At 39.3% G+C, this 16953-nt stretch overlaps 1 protein-coding gene across 34 annotated transcripts in view; it reads left to right on the top strand.

Annotated features, from left to right (window-relative positions):
• LOC143933905 (uncharacterized) overlaps positions 1-16953 on the top strand; it is a 259725-nt gene that overhangs the window by 206930 nt on the left and 35842 nt on the right. For 33 of the 34 annotated variants that reach the window (XM_077457035.1, XM_077457039.1, XM_077457040.1 and 30 more), the window contains 15 exons: positions 280-338; positions 440-545; positions 1261-1356; positions 2013-2050; positions 2491-2529; positions 5448-5559; positions 5953-6051; positions 7931-7953; positions 8796-8901; positions 9944-9963; positions 14098-14118; positions 14580-14682; positions 15490-15548; positions 15646-15751; positions 16468-16563. In XM_077457035.1, coding sequence (XP_077313161.1) covers positions 280-338; positions 440-545; positions 1261-1356; positions 2013-2050; positions 2491-2529; positions 5448-5559; positions 5953-6051; positions 7931-7953; positions 8796-8901; positions 9944-9963; positions 14098-14118; positions 14580-14682; positions 15490-15548; positions 15646-15751; positions 16468-16563 — 1083 coding nt within the window. The remainder of the gene's footprint in view (positions 1-279; positions 339-439; positions 546-1260; positions 1357-2012; positions 2051-2490; positions 2530-5447; positions 5560-5952; positions 6052-7930; positions 7954-8795; positions 8902-9943; positions 9964-14097; positions 14119-14579; positions 14683-15489; positions 15549-15645; positions 15752-16467; positions 16564-16953) is intronic. The other variant, XM_077457050.1, reaches the window with a different exon arrangement.

Here is a 16953-nt window from a genome sequence, read left to right as displayed (position 1 = left end):
CATTTTATTTTGCATTGTCTTATTGAATATACCTGTTGTGTTGTTTGGATGTTTATATAGCGTGTGCTATACACAGTTATACAAGCTGGATACAAGGGATATAGTGTAGAGATGGAGGAGTTTCCTGTCAATAGTAGATGAAACTAAAAGAGCAGTGGGTATTTTATTAGTGCTAAGGAATCTAACTTCACAGATCTGTAGGACATTTTTGCAGCAGTGTTCATATGAAAGACACATCCCAGAACATTCACTTTTACTGAAAAAAAATTTTTTCAACAGTACCTCCACCTCCACCTCCACCAACAACTACTCCTTCAGTGGTATCAACTACACCTGTTGTAAGTACCATTATGACTTAAGTAATATCTCACCTACTTATATTAGGAGAAAAGATAATAATGTGTGCCAACCAACATTTTACTCTTTGGTTCTTTTCCAGACTGAATGTCAAGGTATCACATGCAATGTGCCTGTGTGCTTACGGAATGGAGAAAGAGCGGTCCAGGTTCCCACCTCTGACATTTGCTGTCCAGCCTATGAATGTCGTAAGTGTAATTGCAGACTGTTTTTATAGCAAATTAGAAGAAAACAAATAATTTAAGCTTTTGAGTTATTCAGTTTTCAAAACACGGTTTTCTTATCTACTTTTAATATTTGAATACAATCTTTATATTGAAAATTCAAAGTCCAGTCCAGAATGCACTAATGATACTGGTGTCACGAAGCACTATGGGAAAGAGCAGAGCAGAAGGCGTTTGCCCTCAGACACCTTCTCTATCATGCAAACTCGCTAGTGACCTTCCTGAAGAGCAGGCAAGGAGGCAGAAAGAGAGGGGGATGATTCACTCTTTTGGGTGGAATTTTACACCAAAGTTTCTCTTTCATTTTGAAGCAAACTTTACACTGAAATAAGGTAGAAAGCACAATTGATTGCTTTACTAAGTACATGGATAGAGCATTGTCACTTTACAAAGAGAATATTAACTGGTTAATGAGACAAGGCTCACTTCAAAAATTCTTTCATGTGCAAGCAAAATGCTGATTTTATTGCAACTTCCTGAATTATTGCACATGAGCGAAAACTCAAAATTAACATGTACTTCACCAAAACAAATCAAGCTAAGAGAACATTCAGTTTGGACAATCAAATTATTTATCTTTCTGTATGTATTGAAGGTAATCTCCAGGAATTCATTTTGCCTACACACTTCAAAAAGGTTGGCTGATAAAATTAACATAAATATATTTTTTGTTTTATAGAGTGTGATCCATGCCCAGCAGCTCCCTATTGTGGAAACATGCAGCCAATTGTGAACTTCAACCTGGACACAGAGTGTTGTCCAATCTATGAATGTCGTAAGTAATTATACACGTCTTCCATACTTAAAGTGGTAGTAAACGCTCTGCATTTATTTTTACCTACAGGTTAGCTTATAATAAAACTTACCTTCAGATAAAGGGAATATCTCCTAAATGTACACCATTCAGGAGATATTCTAGTAGGCAGCATCTGGTGATGTCACCAGTGTATGCGCTCTGAAGGAACAGAGTACCCGTGCTGTTCCTTCAGAGCTGTGTACTGTGCTAGAGACTCCTGCACTCCTGCACAGAAGTGATGTGGTCGCTGCTCAGTCATTCAAGCTGCGGCAGCACGTGAACCCAGAAGGAAGACTGTGTGAAAAAGGAATCCTCTGCAGCACTGACAGCGGTGACAATGCCTAGAAACTTTTTGTTTTGTACATGGGTTTACTACGGCTTTAAAGAAGGCCTCAAGGAAAGGCCATTTGCATCTAGACTGGTCCCATAAAAAAAAGCACTGTTTATGGGTCCCCATACATCATCCATTTATATACACAACAATATCTGAAATACAGTGCCAACAGAAAAATACATCACTAAGGGATGATAGAAATGCCATGGTATACATTTTTGGTGTCTGCACCTTAATATAGTGTGGTGCTGTGATTCCGTAAGAATATATAGAGCTGATATTTTGTCTCTTTACATTTTAGCACCACTAACAACACCACAGCAACCTCCTCCCGAGACTGTAAGTCATTACTCAATATTATACCAACATGAAGCATCATTTTCAATTTGCTATTTTGATCATATGTTTCCTTTAAATCATTATAATGTATAGTTTTGCCTTTGTTGTTGTTGATGCTATTGTTATTATTATTGTAATATCACCCAAATTATATTTCATTTTATTGTCTAAATATGTTTGCTTACTATCTACATTTCTGGATGGCTAAAATATTGAGACAAGAAAAGAGATGATAAACAGAGCATGTAAATGCAATGAGTAAATTCGACTGAAAGTTATCAATATAGAATTAAAAATTATACACAATAACGTAATCCTTTAAAACAGGACATTTGATATTTGATACAAAATGTGTCTGTTATCACAACACTGACAAAATATGACTGCATTTTAAGATAATTTTAGCTTCATCTGACATTTTTCTTTCTGTTCATTCATAGACCGCACCCGCTTCACCTCCACCTCCACCTCCACCTCCCGTAAGTTATGCAACATGTTATCTTTATCATCTATATATCATTTTGTTAATGTGCTAAGGAAGCGGTGTGGACTCAGGTAAAGTCAAGAATATACATTGAGAGAAATACATAGGCTGGCATTGATGAACTTCCCCTCAGAAAATGCTATTTGCCTGTTATCTCTGTTTATCCCATGGAGCTTTACCCAGTCACTGGCACAACTTCTTACTTTGTGCTTTGTTTGATGCATTCAGGTTCCAGGGACTTAGAAAGTATTGAATAGGTCAGCAATACCAGCCTATATACTGTATACTGTATATTTCAATGTATATGTTCCTGTACTCTAGAAACTGTGCCCCCAAAAAAGGCAAGAAAAGGCAAAGGAAAAGTATAAGCAAAACATTTGTTTTTATTTTGGATAAAGTAAGTGAGGGTTTTTACCCATGTCACTTTTTTAGACCTGTGTCCCCTTGCAGAGATTTACCTTCACTTCTTATTGCATGGCCAAAACAGGAACTGAGAGTAAATCCCTGCAAATTAAAAGAATCCCCTTGTGAACCCCATGTAACCAGGACTAGTATCCATATTGGAAGATTTCCCCTCTATTACTCTTCTAGGAAGAGCCCAATGTTTGGGATTTTCTTTTACTTTCACTCTCAGTGATAATGGTAAACAGGACAAATATAGAGGAGGGATCTCTAAAAGGGGTTACAGACAGCAATAAATAATGACAGGTGTCCACTCTGCCCAAAACTATAGGAAATATTTTGCCTTTAGGCATACTGAAAAGTGATTCAAAAAATGAAATAATAAATAAGTTATACTTACCTGCTCTATGCAATGGATTTGCACAGAGCAGCCCTGCTTCTCCTTTTGTGAGGTCCCATGCCAGCCATATTGGCTTTTCCTCTTGAGCGAGTGCCCCCACAGCCCCCATAGCATGCTGTTTGCTATGGAGACAGACATAGCATGTCCCCACACCCAGCTCCCTAATCACAGGATTTGATTGACAGTAATAGGAGACAATGGCACCCACTGCTGTCTCTGTGTCCTGTGAGATAATAGAACATGGAGAGAAATGCTGCTCTCGGGCACAATAGATGGAGATCAGGCTCAGGTAAGTATTTAGGGGGAACGGAGGGGATTCTGTTCACAGAAGGTTTTTTACCTTAAAGTGGTTGTACATCCCTACATTTACCAGTGAAATTACTGGTCTCAGGTGATACAAAGAGATAAAACAAATCCTCCTATATACGTTGTACCTATTTATCCGCGGTCTTCTTTTCTCTACATCTGTTCAAAGTGCAGAACTTATAAAGTTTGGCTGAGCTGTTTGAAAACAGGGGGTGGAGAGCTGAAGTCACACTCTGGAGAGCTCAGTCAGAAGAGGTCTGAGAGATGACAGGAGGGAAGGGACAAGCCCCCTTTACACAGCATAGGAACAGAGAAGAGGCTGTAAATTACTGCACTGTCACATTTTTTCTCTTGGTATCAAGAAAACTTGTCAGATGTGAATCATGCTGATAGCAGAGGAATGAAGCAGCAGACAGAAATGTCACTTAGCCCTCTTAATTGAGACAAAAACGCAGTATAGTGCCCCCACAGCCCCCGTAGCATACCACTTGCTTTGGAGACAGACATAGCATGTCCCCACACCCAGATCCCTAATCACAGGATTTGATTCACAGTAATAGGAGACAATGGCACCCACTGCTGTCTCTGTGTCCTGTGAGATAATGGAACATGGAGAGAGATGCTGCTTTGGGGCACAACAATGAATGGAGATCAGACTCAGATATTTAAGGGGAGTTGGGGGGCGAGGTTCACCTTAAAGTGGTTGTAAACCAAATAAGTTGTACCTGTTTATCTGCAGTGTTCTCTTTCTCAGTGAGGAAAGGTCTGAGAGCTTTCTGGAGGGAAGGAATACATCCATCTCCACACAGCACATGGGAACAGAGCTGAGGATGTCAATCAGTTGGAGCTCCCTCTACTGTCACCATTTTTCTCTTGGTGTCAGGAAATATTGTCAGTAGTGAATCATGCTGATAGCAGGGAAATGATGCAGCAGACCGACACTTAGTGCTCTTAATTGTGACAAGAAAACACTATAGAGAAATATCTTAGTTCATATTTCATATTTGATGTCTAAGGTGTACAACCACTTTAATGCAAAGAATGCATTAAGGTAATAAAAAAAAAAAAACGTAAACCTGTCGAGCCACGTTAATGCATGTAGGCTTCCGGTACCTTATCCTTTTCTCACTACTGACATAGAGACAGTGTGGAGGCTGTCATTTAATAAAACAGCAGAGCCTTGCCTACTCATGTCAGCAGATGGCTGGTGATCAGATAACTGTGGGGCAATAATCAATAAGCAGCAGGAGAGGTGTAGGAAGCACAGATCCAAAGAATGAATGAAGCAGAATCAGAGAGATTCTTGCCCTGTGTGTCTTCAGACAAAACTTCCTTACCTGAAAACAGAACAGTGAGCAGCACAGTAGGGACATCTTCAATTCTCACTCCAAAGCTCATGAAATGCTAATAGTCAGAGGCAGCAGTGCCTTAGATGAGCTCACATTGCAGATATAAAGCTAGGAGGTTATAAGATAGGGTTACATGGAAACTGTCATATGTCAGGAAGTGATCTGCTCTTTTCCTGGAGGAATTTAGGACAGATAACCTTTTTTGTGAGACTGCTTAGGTACAAAATAAAAAAACAAAAAACATTTTTATATGTTTCCCTATCAGATAACAAATGAGTTCAGGCCCACTTTAATAACAAGTTTTTTTGTTTTTTTTAGGACACTGAAACTAGGTCAAATAAATGAATAATTTGGTTGGATTAGCCATTCAGTTACTACTAACACTTTTTCCTATATTTGATGATTTTACACATATGTGCAGTCACTTACACATAATTGCATTTTTGTTTCCAAAAGCCGTCATGCTGGGATGTGTCCTGTCTTCCCGTGTCTTGTAAGAAGAAGGGTGCAGAACCAGTGGTAACAGAACCATCTTCTGAGACTCGCTGCTGTCCAGTTATTGAGTGCCGTAAGTTGACTTGTGTAAAGTCATTTATTGTTAGATAACACTGTAAAGAAGTTCATTTATTCATTTTTTTATACAAATGTTCAGTTTATGCAGTTTTCATTTTACGCTAAAGCATAGCAGAGCCTTCTTAAAACAGAAGATTATTTGCTTTTATTGCAAATTCCCCCTTCCCTCCAAAAAAAAGTGTTTATTCCCATTTTAAGAGCCATACCAATTATTTTTTATGCAGCATGGCCAACTGTGCAATCATATACAGATTTCATTCAAACTACCTATCTTCATTTCAGGCTAGATAGCCAGCACCAAAGCAGGGTATGAGAGGCCTTGTTTGGATAAAATGTCTGACTGTACTTTACCTAACTGTTCAAGGTGTTGTTTATTCTTTACATGCAGAATGTCCAAAGGACTGCAATATTCCCACATGCGATGATAACAGACCACCACTGCTGCTTGGAGACCCTGAAAGAGAGTGCTGTCCCGAGCATCAATGTCGTAAGTGTCTATATAGCAGAAGATTGGGGGAACTTTGCAGCAGACCTTGTCTAAATGATAAACTGTCGTTGCTATTGTGAAAAACAATTCAGAATACAGCTTTATTTATTTCTAATGCAAATTTGGATTTGATAATTATTGTAAGCTATAACAGTGCATTACATAACTATAAGCAATCATTTTACTGAATGAAACTGATTCATTCAGTCTGTTTTGTTGTGATTAGCTGTGATTGGTGGAGTGCTAATCACATGGTCCAGATTGGTTGTGATTGGTCCTGCCTGTACCATGTGATCAAATTGACCGATCACAGATAGCAACACAGTTGTACACATTGGATGGCATAAAAGAAAGCAATCCATTGTGTACATCTGTCATGTGACCAGCGGTCCCATAGTATCTGCAACGAGTCGGTACTCTGATCGGCCATGTCCCCTGCACACAGCCACTGACAGATTAAGCCACGTGGCCACGTGATTGGCGCTTTCTGACAGGACATCAAAGGATGTCTATAGGAAAGGCATTAAGTGGTTAAAGTGTTACCAAACCCAGGACTCTGCATTCCCTATATCTGGTTTCTCACAGTACACAGAACATGGAAATGCAATCATATTAGTAAATATTCACTGCTAAATCCTTTTTTGTCAGCAGTATATCACAATCTTGTGACTTCTATGAGTGCCTGGTTAAAGCCGGTAGGAGGAGTTTTCATTCCACTCTGGCTGTCCCAAGAAGGCTGCAGGACTCCTGACCCTCTGTGTGGACAGTGATTGGCCCTGTGCTGATCAAATGCACTCTCCCAAGACAAAAAACTCTCTAGCAATACAAACCAAACTGAGCATTTGCAGCTTGTCCCCAATGCTCTGTTCTTTCAGGAGATGGTTTTGGGGACAGTGGAAGAAGGGGAGGATCAGAGAAGATGGAATCCAACAGCCTTTTTAAATAATGCAGAGGCGTAACCCCTAAAGCCCTATACACATTATGAGATTTTCTGCTGATTTTTTTCTTCAGATTTACCAAAACCATGTAGTGATAGGGCCCGCCTGATTGCATACAAATTGAAACTCCTAAGGTTTGACCTCATATTATATGGTTTTGGTAAATCTGATGTAAAAAATCAGCAGAAAATCTGATGTATATGTATATGGGGCTTTAGGCTCCACAGTGAGTATAGCAAGCATGTTTTACTAAATACACAGACTGATTTTACTGTTGTGGGTTTAGTAACACTTTCAGCTGCAAAACATCAGTTAACTGAATTAATAATAGTGTTTTTAGTTCATGTATTATTAGATGATATGTGTGTCTTACTGGAAACTATTCTATTCTATCAGTTCATTATTAGGTACTGATTTTGGGATGGGGGATGGTTGTTCTTTAGCATTTTTGCCTTGGGTTCTAGTAGACTTTGTCTCAGAATAAAGGAAGACTGAATGAAACACGTCCTGTATTAATACTTCTCCAGCAGTGGTATCTCAGCATTACTAGTGGCACCCACCTGCTCTGGTTATAATTTCACATTTTGAAAAAAGGAGCAGGCAGAGTGGAACTCTGTGGCCGGGGCATAGCCAGGAGGTCCAGAGGGGAGATCTTTTGCCTTGATTGCCATACGTCTAAATAAGCATGTTTAGGAGTGTGAAAGTTTTTTTTAAAAGGGTCATCTGTCAGAAAGCTCATTCCTGCCCATCTGACCTCCCTCAGAACTATGTTGTGACCCTCATTCAATAACAGAGTACAAAGCAGAGTAAACCCCACAACAAAAAAATTGGACGTTAGCTTCCCAGAGCACTGAAAAATTAAATGTGATTGGTTATTGCGATACTTTACTGCTTTATAACATTTTCTAAAGCTAATTTGTATACTTTTTTATCTTTTTCAGCACCTCCAACAACTCCACCTACTGTAAGTTTTCACCTGACACAAAACTTCATAGTCAAGTCCACCCAAAGTTCATACTTCAGATTATTTTCAGGGTGTCCTCCACTGGCAAGATATCCCCACCACAGTTTCTGGCACCACCTTTCCATGTGGCCATTGCAATGCTTAAAATGGGTGTAATGCTGACTTTAATATATTGTTCCTGATACTGTAAAAAAAATACATGAATAATTAGTACCCATCAATGTGGGCATGACTCTCTAGTAATGGACTAAGTAGTGAGGAGAGTTCAGAAACTTGGGAGAGAATATCTGACCACCAGAGCCCCCCCGAAAAAGAAGAAATGCAGCCAAAATCATTCATCTATTACTAGAATATAATTTTTGGGGGGACTGCTCATTTAATAATGTCTGTCAGTGGGGGAGAGGAATACACATTGTCATTTTTATTGAGAAGGGAATATTACTTTGACCATAATGTGTTGGAATAATTACAAACATTCTTGATATTGTGAATACAGGTGTCCTGGTGAGGAGCACGGCCAGTGTGTTTTCAACCATACAACTGGTACTAGATAATAATCCCAGCATGCACTTTAAGCCCAAGTAGCGATGTGCTTTCAGTGCCATATATTATGTTGTTATGTATTGTTCACAAATTAACTGTTATAGGGCCTCCATGTTGCACTGCAGCTTTAAATAGCACTAAAAATGAATTTATATTTATTTTTATCACAGGCTTTGACATTAGAGTGAAGCAAAGTACATGCAAACAAGATTTTTCTTAAGCACGTCTAGTAGCAATAATTGTACCCCATGACATGTCCCTATGACCACTCAAAGTGTACAACTCTCTCTATATTGTAGGACATTTGTACAGATGTAACCTGCGCTCCTGAACCCACATGTGAAGAAAATGAGTATAAGATTCAAAGTCCAACTGATGAGCCTTGCTGCAAGGCAATCTTCTGCAGTAAGTGCTGACCTTCATTATCTTATTTTGTTGCATTCTTTATTTTCAAAGAAAATCTTTGTAATATATAGCACATGCTACAGCAAGTAGACAGAAATAACAAAGTAAAAGAGTGCAAAAAAGTGTTTGTAGACCAAGGAAAGTAAAAAAAGAACACCGATTTCCTTAAAATGTTCTTTTCAGATTATCTAGCTGAATTCTACAAACTCTTTTTTTGAATCACATTTTATAACATAAGCCCAGAGGGGCATACACAGGAAATCTGACTTTATTTTAATTAGAAGGAAAATTAAAGGATATCTAGGAAGTCAAATCATCCATCATCCATTGTTGATGCTTCACTAGCCCATGGTAATCTTATGCTGGTTTGCATTTACAGTATATTGATTATTAGTCACATTAACTAGTAGCAAGTGCAAAGTGACATTGCAAATGAATGGAAAGGGAAAATACTACACATGTACATTAAAAATACTAGATTTGTCTGTGATTATATTAAATCAAGGAAACATATTTCAGAGAAAGCAACCATAGTTCTTTTTTACAGTTTAGAGTATTTGTGGATAATTCCTCTCCAAAAAGAAAGAAAACCTTTTTTGAAATCTGTGGAATGAAGGTTTATTATTCACACATTTTTCAGGAACTGTGTACAGTGACTACGCTGCGTTGTTTGCTATAAACAGTGCTGTACGCGGTCAGTGTTAGTCCTTGGTTGTAAAATGAACTCTGTCCAGGTGGTGATTTGCCATTTATTCTCTAAATGAGGAAATAAATAAGTGTAGTTTATGTGTCCATCCCATGAGTGCTGCAAACCATAACATCTGCACCTAGCCGGCATTTGACTTTTAACATTTTAAAATCTGATTAGTGGCTGTTGGTCAGTGCACTTTTCAGTTCTGCATTATCTTATTGAATAAACCTGTTGTGTTGTGTGGATGTTGATATTTAACTGATGTTTATATATAGTATTCTATACACAGTTGTTATTTGCTTGCTGAGCTATTCTAGATAGTAACACCATATTCCGCATTTTATTTTTCAGTTCCTAAACCAACAACTCCAGTAAGTACAAAAAGCTAGAATGTGTCAAATAAAATCTGATTGTAGTATAATATCAAACATATATGCTAAATGCTGGTGTTTGAATGCAACTGAAGGTTGTACTTTGCACATCATCATTAATCTTTTTAAAGCTGAACTCCAGGCAAGCAGATAAACAAACAGATGAAATACATACATGGTTTAGGTTTCTCATCCATAAGGACCAGGTGGGGTTGATTTCCATGAGACAAGCTGGAAATAATGTTCGAAGAGCAGTCTTACTAACGCACGTGGCCAGTTCTCATCGCCTCCATATCTGCCTTGTACTGTTAGGCCGCGTACACACGGGCGGATTGTCTGCCCAACTTAGTCCGTTGAACCGTGTTTCAGCGGACAATCCGCTCGTGTGTGAGCTTCAGCGGACTTTTTCAGCAGACAGTCTGACGGACTTTGTCTTTCGGAATTTCCGTAATTTTGTCCGTCCAAACTTGGTTTTGTCCGTCCAAACTTGGTTTCAGCGGACAGTCCGCTCGTGTGTAGGCAAGTTGGACGGACTAAGTATGGCGCATGCTCAGAAAGGGTTTACACGCCCGAAGGTTGCATTGCAGTGTATTGGACGTCGTTTTTCTAGTCCCGTCGTACGTGCTGTACACGTCATCGCGCACGCTTTCAGCGCACTGTCTGTTCATCGTGTGTGGTCAAGTCCGTTCATTCAAAATTTGGACGGACTGTCTGTCGGATTGTCTGACGAACTTAGTTGGGCAGACAATCCGCCCGTGTGTACGCGGCCTTAGATATTAAAAAGGCATTCAACGCCCTCTCATGACCATATCTCCAATTCATATTACAAAGATGGGGCTTCGTTCTGCATTTTCTCTGCTGGGTTTCCTCCTTACATACTTCTCCCACCGCATACCTCAATTATGCAGGCTACAAATCTGACCCCTTTTCAATGAGCCGTGGAACTAGGCAGGGCTGCTCCCTGGCTCCGCTTCCTTTTTGCTCTTGCCATTGAGCCGTTAGCCCAACTCATATATTCCAACCCAGACATCAAGGGCCTGAAAACTGGCTGCACCCACCACAAGCTCTGCCTATTTGCAGATGACATTCTCCTAGACTCCACTCCCACCCTTCTCTCAACCTTGGACCAATTTGCAGCAATTTGTGGACTAATCATGAATCCACAGAAATCTAGAGCCCTTAACATCTCTTTACCTCAGTCAACTCTATCGCAGCTTCAGCAGACCCTCCCCTATTTCTGATCACCTCAATGCATTTCGTATCTTAGCATTAAACCCTGCCGTTCTGTATTCAGCCAACTACCCACCCATATTGACCCACTTGTCTGGTTTGCTCTTGGTTCCTCTGATATCCTCTTGGTCTGCCTTGCCCCTAGCGTGATTGCCCCTCCTACTCAACATGACACACTTTGAACGTATTTGCAAGAACGATCCCCATACACAGGGCTTGATCTCCTCTTTCTACTTACAACTGGTAGACCCCCCACCACACACATCTCTACACTATGTAAACCAATGGGAATCTGACCTTGGCCTACAACTAGACACTACAGATTGGTCCAACATCTAGGCTGCCACAAAATCAGCTGCACTGAATGTTGTGCAAATTACAAAGTGTTAATGCGTTGGTACCTGGTCCCTTCCCGGATAGCCAATTATCTTCCATCCTACTCTCTTGCTTGTTTCCGAGGTTGCCCAGACAATGACACACACTTTTGTATCTGTTGGAGTTGCCCCTCCAGCCCAATCATACTGGGCCAACATTTTCTGTATCATTTCCACACTTATTGGCCCCTAACCCGGCCATTACTCAATAAGAAACCTCCTGATGTAACCTATCTCTTGATGTAACCTATCTCTAATTCAAGCTACTTTTGCAGGTTACAACTGTAGTGAAGCAAACCATTGTGAAGGTCTGGAAAACCCCACACCTCACTATTTTGGAAACCAAAAATAGGGTTACCAGAGCCATGGTCTATGCCAAAATAGAAGCAGTTCTCCTAGACAGGATCAAAAAGTTTGAATGCCTTTGGAGACCTTGAGTCAACCATTTTCTCCCTCCCAAATTCGATAACACTATACTATTACCCTGAATAGCCCAATGGATAACTCTGCCTACTCTTAGAGACCATACCACTATCTCCCCCCTGGTGAACTCTCTCCCTGCCCTCCACCCCCTTCTTCTCAGCTGCCTACCCCCCCTTCTCAATTCTCCCCTTTTCCCCTTTCTTTCTGCTCCCCTCACTCTTCTTTCTTCCTCTCCTTACTCTTCACATTTCAACTTCTCTCCTCTGGATGCAAATCTTTCAGCTCTGAGCAATCTATCTGCCCATGGTACTGGGACTGCCCCCCCCCCCCCCCATCCACAATCCCCCTAAGGTCAGACCTACAAATGCTCTCAAGTGTGTATCCTACAACTTAATATTTCTAATTTTCAAGGACTCTAAGACAGTAGTCTATTAGCTCACTATGAGACAACTCCGACTGGAATCCCTGGTAATCAATCTTGGTTCATAGGAATCATATTGGTTCCTGGATTTCACCTACCAACATCCTACTAAGTATCCCCAAACCAACTCACACCACGTAGCCTTATAATGTCATTTCATGCCCTGTTTTCTGTTTTGTTTTCTTTTTTGCTCACTATGCATGTTCTGTTACAAAAGGCTGTGTCCCTATCTCTGCAATGTGTCATTATACTGCTAATGCTTCCCCTTATCCTGGGGGAACGTTTACGTTTGATGCAACCTGTTGAGACTTATTGTTTTTTTTCCTTCTAAAAAATTTCTGAACATACATGGGAGCTGTTTTACCTGCTAAAGTGTTTGTATTTTTGTCCATGTAGTCCTTAAATTTTAACAGCTTTGCCACAAAGCACAGTCACGTCTAACAGGGCAGGATATCTGAATTTTATCTAGTGCAGTTTCATAATATTTTCAGCTCTTGTCTAACCCCAAGCCTCAGACGGAACAGTGAAAGGAGAAGCAGCAGACTTGTCAGCTCATGTCTCTGTCACATCTGCTCTCCACCTGTCATCATGTAATTTGTCCTTTGGCTCTTTGTTCTGCTTCTGCATCTCCCAGTCTGAACTTTGCTGTGCAGGGATTGCAACAGGTTGATTCCAGGTTAGATTCAAGCTAGTTACCCTGTTTGCATTTAAAAATATACATTTACTAATGTATACATGAACACAGAGCTGAAATAGTGTGTATTTTATAGGAATTAGGTTTGATACCAGAGACATGAGGTTTAACTACAAGCACCCCCTCTCCTAGATATATTAAAAGAAGTACCAAGAAACAAAATTGGGGGTATTGAGGTGCAAACAATCTAATCAAATTGATATTACTAATTTCATAATTTTATTAAACAAACATGGTTAACATAAATAAAGATTAAAACGAGAACATGAAGAACATGAAAATCATAATACAAAAGTTAGTTGCCTCGATACTTCAGCTTTTGTATTGTGACCGCATGATTTTTCATGTTCTGGTTTTAAACGTATTTCATTTTAACCATGTTTGTTTAATAAAATTATGAAATTTGTAATATCAATTTGATTTGTTTGTTTGCACCTCAAAACTCCCAATTTTGTTTCTTGGTACCTTCTTTTAATGTGTATTTCAATCAGGTTTAAAAAAAAAAATACTTAACTAATATTTGCTATTGTTTAAGTGTGATACCACCTATTATTTGTATCATATATCGTTATACGTTTTGTGCATACATGTGTTCTTTGTACTGTTCCCTGGATACAAATATTTTGTAATATATCCAAAAACACATTTAAAAAATGTAACTTTAGGTATCATAAAGTTTTAATGCATAGAAAAAGCCAAAAAGACTTCAAGGGTGAATGTGACCAGCAAAGGACTCATTTCCTGGTACTAATAAACAGGCATTCCCCCAAACCACCACCGAAGTGCAATCCTGTGTGACTCCACCTAATCTACTTATACAGAGGTTGGAGTATTGGGAAGCACTGGCACCTATCTGAGGTGTGTAATGGTAGGTCTTACGGTACCTAAACTATGCAATAGGATTTTACTCATGTGCTTTTTGCAGCGAGGGTTTAATGTTGTCATGCATAAAATTTACTGTGTATAAATATTTATTTACACTTTTTTTACAGCCTCCCCCTCCTCCTGTACCAGTAAGTTTCTTTTTTTATTTCCTGATGACCAAATTGATAGGATAGCATATAAAATAATCAGTGTAAGATCAGTAGTATTCCACATTGAGATCTTAGTGTAAATGTGGGTTAGTTAGAGAAAGGCTTTAGGGTTTAGAAGGTTTAACCACAGGTGTTCCTTTAACAAAATTAACAACTAGCCAACCCTCTGTAGCCCTCTAAAATCTTCTGCCTCCCCATTTTACTGACCTCAGTAGCAAAGCTGCAGCCTCTTCTAATGTTTTAAATCCCTTAATCCTCTGCAATATTGGCGGTGCCTGTACAGAGAACCTTCATAGATTTATATGGTACCTCTCACATTGTATTTTTGTGCCAAAGCCCCTTTCCAACCTGAGATTAAAATGTACTCCTATCTCTAAGATGTTTTGTAAATTGATTGTCGAATGTAAGTGATCTGATTTTGTAATTCTCACTTCCCACAGACTTGTGAAAGCAGCGGATGCCCACCTGCAGACTGTAAAGATGGCGAAAAAGTAGTAGAGATCCCAAACCCAGAGGATTCTTGCTGTTCCTCATACCTATGTAGTAAGTACAATGCTAGATATACATTGCTCTTCAGCAGATTTAGTCTAAACTTACACTGTTCACACTGCCCCCCCATGTGTGACATAAAGGTGTGGCTTTTTGTCACTCATGACACAGCTGGATAAAAGTGGATAGGACATAGTGGAAAAATGGTGGAGTTTCCTGTCAATAGAACTCCAGTACCTAAAACTAAAACAGCAGTGAGCATTACATTAGTGCTAAGGAATCTAATTTCCTAGATATGGTAGGACATTTTTGCATCACTGCTAACATTAAAGACACATTTCAGAACATACATCTGGTAATATTAGTAGCAGTATAGTTTCCTGTTTAATGACAAATGTATGATTTCCAACAGTACCTCCACCACCAACTACTCCTCTAGTGGTATCAATGTAGTTCATGTGTCTAACCCATAAGGTCTGTTCAATAAGGCAAAGTGTTGCAACTCATAACATCTTCACCTAGCTATCATTTAACTTTTAACATTATAAAATCTGATTGATCTGGGGGCTATTGGTCTCTGCACATTTTATTTTGCATTGTCTTATTGAATATACCTGTTGTGTTGTTTGGATGTTTATATAGCGTGTGCTATACACAGTTATACAAGCTGGATACAAAGGATATAGTGTAGAGATGGAGGAGTTTCCTGTCAATAGTAGATGAAACTAAAAGAGCAGTGGGTATTTTATTTGTGCTAAGGAATCTAACTTCACAGATCTGTAGGACATTTTTGCAGCAGTGTTCATATGAAAGACACATCCCAGAACATTCACTTTTACTGAAAAATTTATTTTTCAACAGTACCTCCACCTCCACCTCCACCAACAACTACTCCTTCAGTGGTATCAACTACACCTGTTGTAAGTACCATTATGACTTAAGTAATATCTCACCTACTTATATTAGGAGAAAAGATAACACTACCAACCAACATTTTATTCTTTGGTTCTTTTCCAGCCTGAATGTCAAGGTATCACATGCAATGTGCCTGTGTGCTTACGGAATGGAGAAAGAGCGGTCCAGGTTCCCACCTCTGACCCTTGCTGTCCAGCCTATGAATGTCGTAAGTGTAATTGCAGACTGTTTTTATAGCAAATTAGAAGAAAACAAATAATTTAAGCTTTTGAGTTATTCAGTTTTCAAAACACGGTTTTCTTATCTACTTTTAATATTTGAATACAATCTTTATTTTGAAAATTCAAAGTCCAGTCCAGAAAGCACTAATGATACTGGTGTCACGGAGCACTATGGGAAAGAGCAGAGTAGAAGGCGTTTGCCCTCAGACACCTTCTCTATCATGCAAACTCGCTAGTGACCTTCCTGAAGAGCAGGCAAGGAGGCAGAAAGAGAGGGGGATGATTCACTCTTTTGGGTGGAATTTTACACCAAAGTTTCTCTTTCATTTTGAAGCAAACTTTACACTGAAATAAGGTAGAAAGCACAATTGATTGCTTTACTAAGTACATGGATAGAGCATTGTCACTTTACAAAGAGAATATTAACTGGTTAATGAGACAAGGCTCACTTCAAAAATTCTTTCATGTGCAAGCAAAATGCTGATTTTATTGCAACTTCCTGAATTATTGCACATGAGCAAAAACTCAAAATTAACATGTACTTCACCAAAACAAATCAAGCTAAGAGAACATTCAGTTTGGACAATCAAATTATTTATCTTTCTGTATGTATTGAAGGTTAATCTCCAGGAATTCATTTTGCCTACACACTTCAAAAAGGTTGGCTGATAAAATTAACATAAATATATTTTTTGTTTTATAGAGTGTGATCCATGCCCAGCAGCTCCCTATTGTGGAAACATGCAGCCAATTGTGAACTTCAACCTGGACACAGAGTGTTGTCCAATCTATGAATGTCGTAAGTAATTATACACGTCTTCCATACTTAAAGTGGTAGTAAACGCTCTGCATTTATTTTTACCTACAGGTTAGCTTATAATAAAGCTTACCTGCAGATAAAGGGAATATCTCCTAAATGTATACCATTCAGGAGATATTCTAGTGGGCAGCATCTGGTGATGTCACCAGTGTATGCGCTCTGAAGGAACAGAGTACCCGTGCTGTTCCTTCAGAGCTGTGTACTGTGCTAGAGACTCCTGCACTCCTGCACAGAAGTGATGCGGTCGCTGCCCAGTCATTCAAGCTGCGGCAGCACGTGAACCCAGAAGGAAGACTGTGTGAAAAAGGAAGCCTCTGCAGCACTGACAGCGGTGACAATGCCTAGAAACTTTTTGTTTTGTACATGGGT

Source organism: Lithobates pipiens, unplaced genomic scaffold (assembly GCF_037356315.1).
Source record: "Lithobates pipiens isolate NorthernLeopardFrog02 unplaced genomic scaffold, aLitPip1_a1.2 Scaffold_27, whole genome shotgun sequence".
NCBI lineage: Eukaryota > Metazoa > Chordata > Amphibia > Anura > Ranidae > Lithobates > Lithobates pipiens.
Note: the sequence above shows the minus strand (reverse complement) of the source record. Positions and strands in the feature narration are given on the sequence as shown.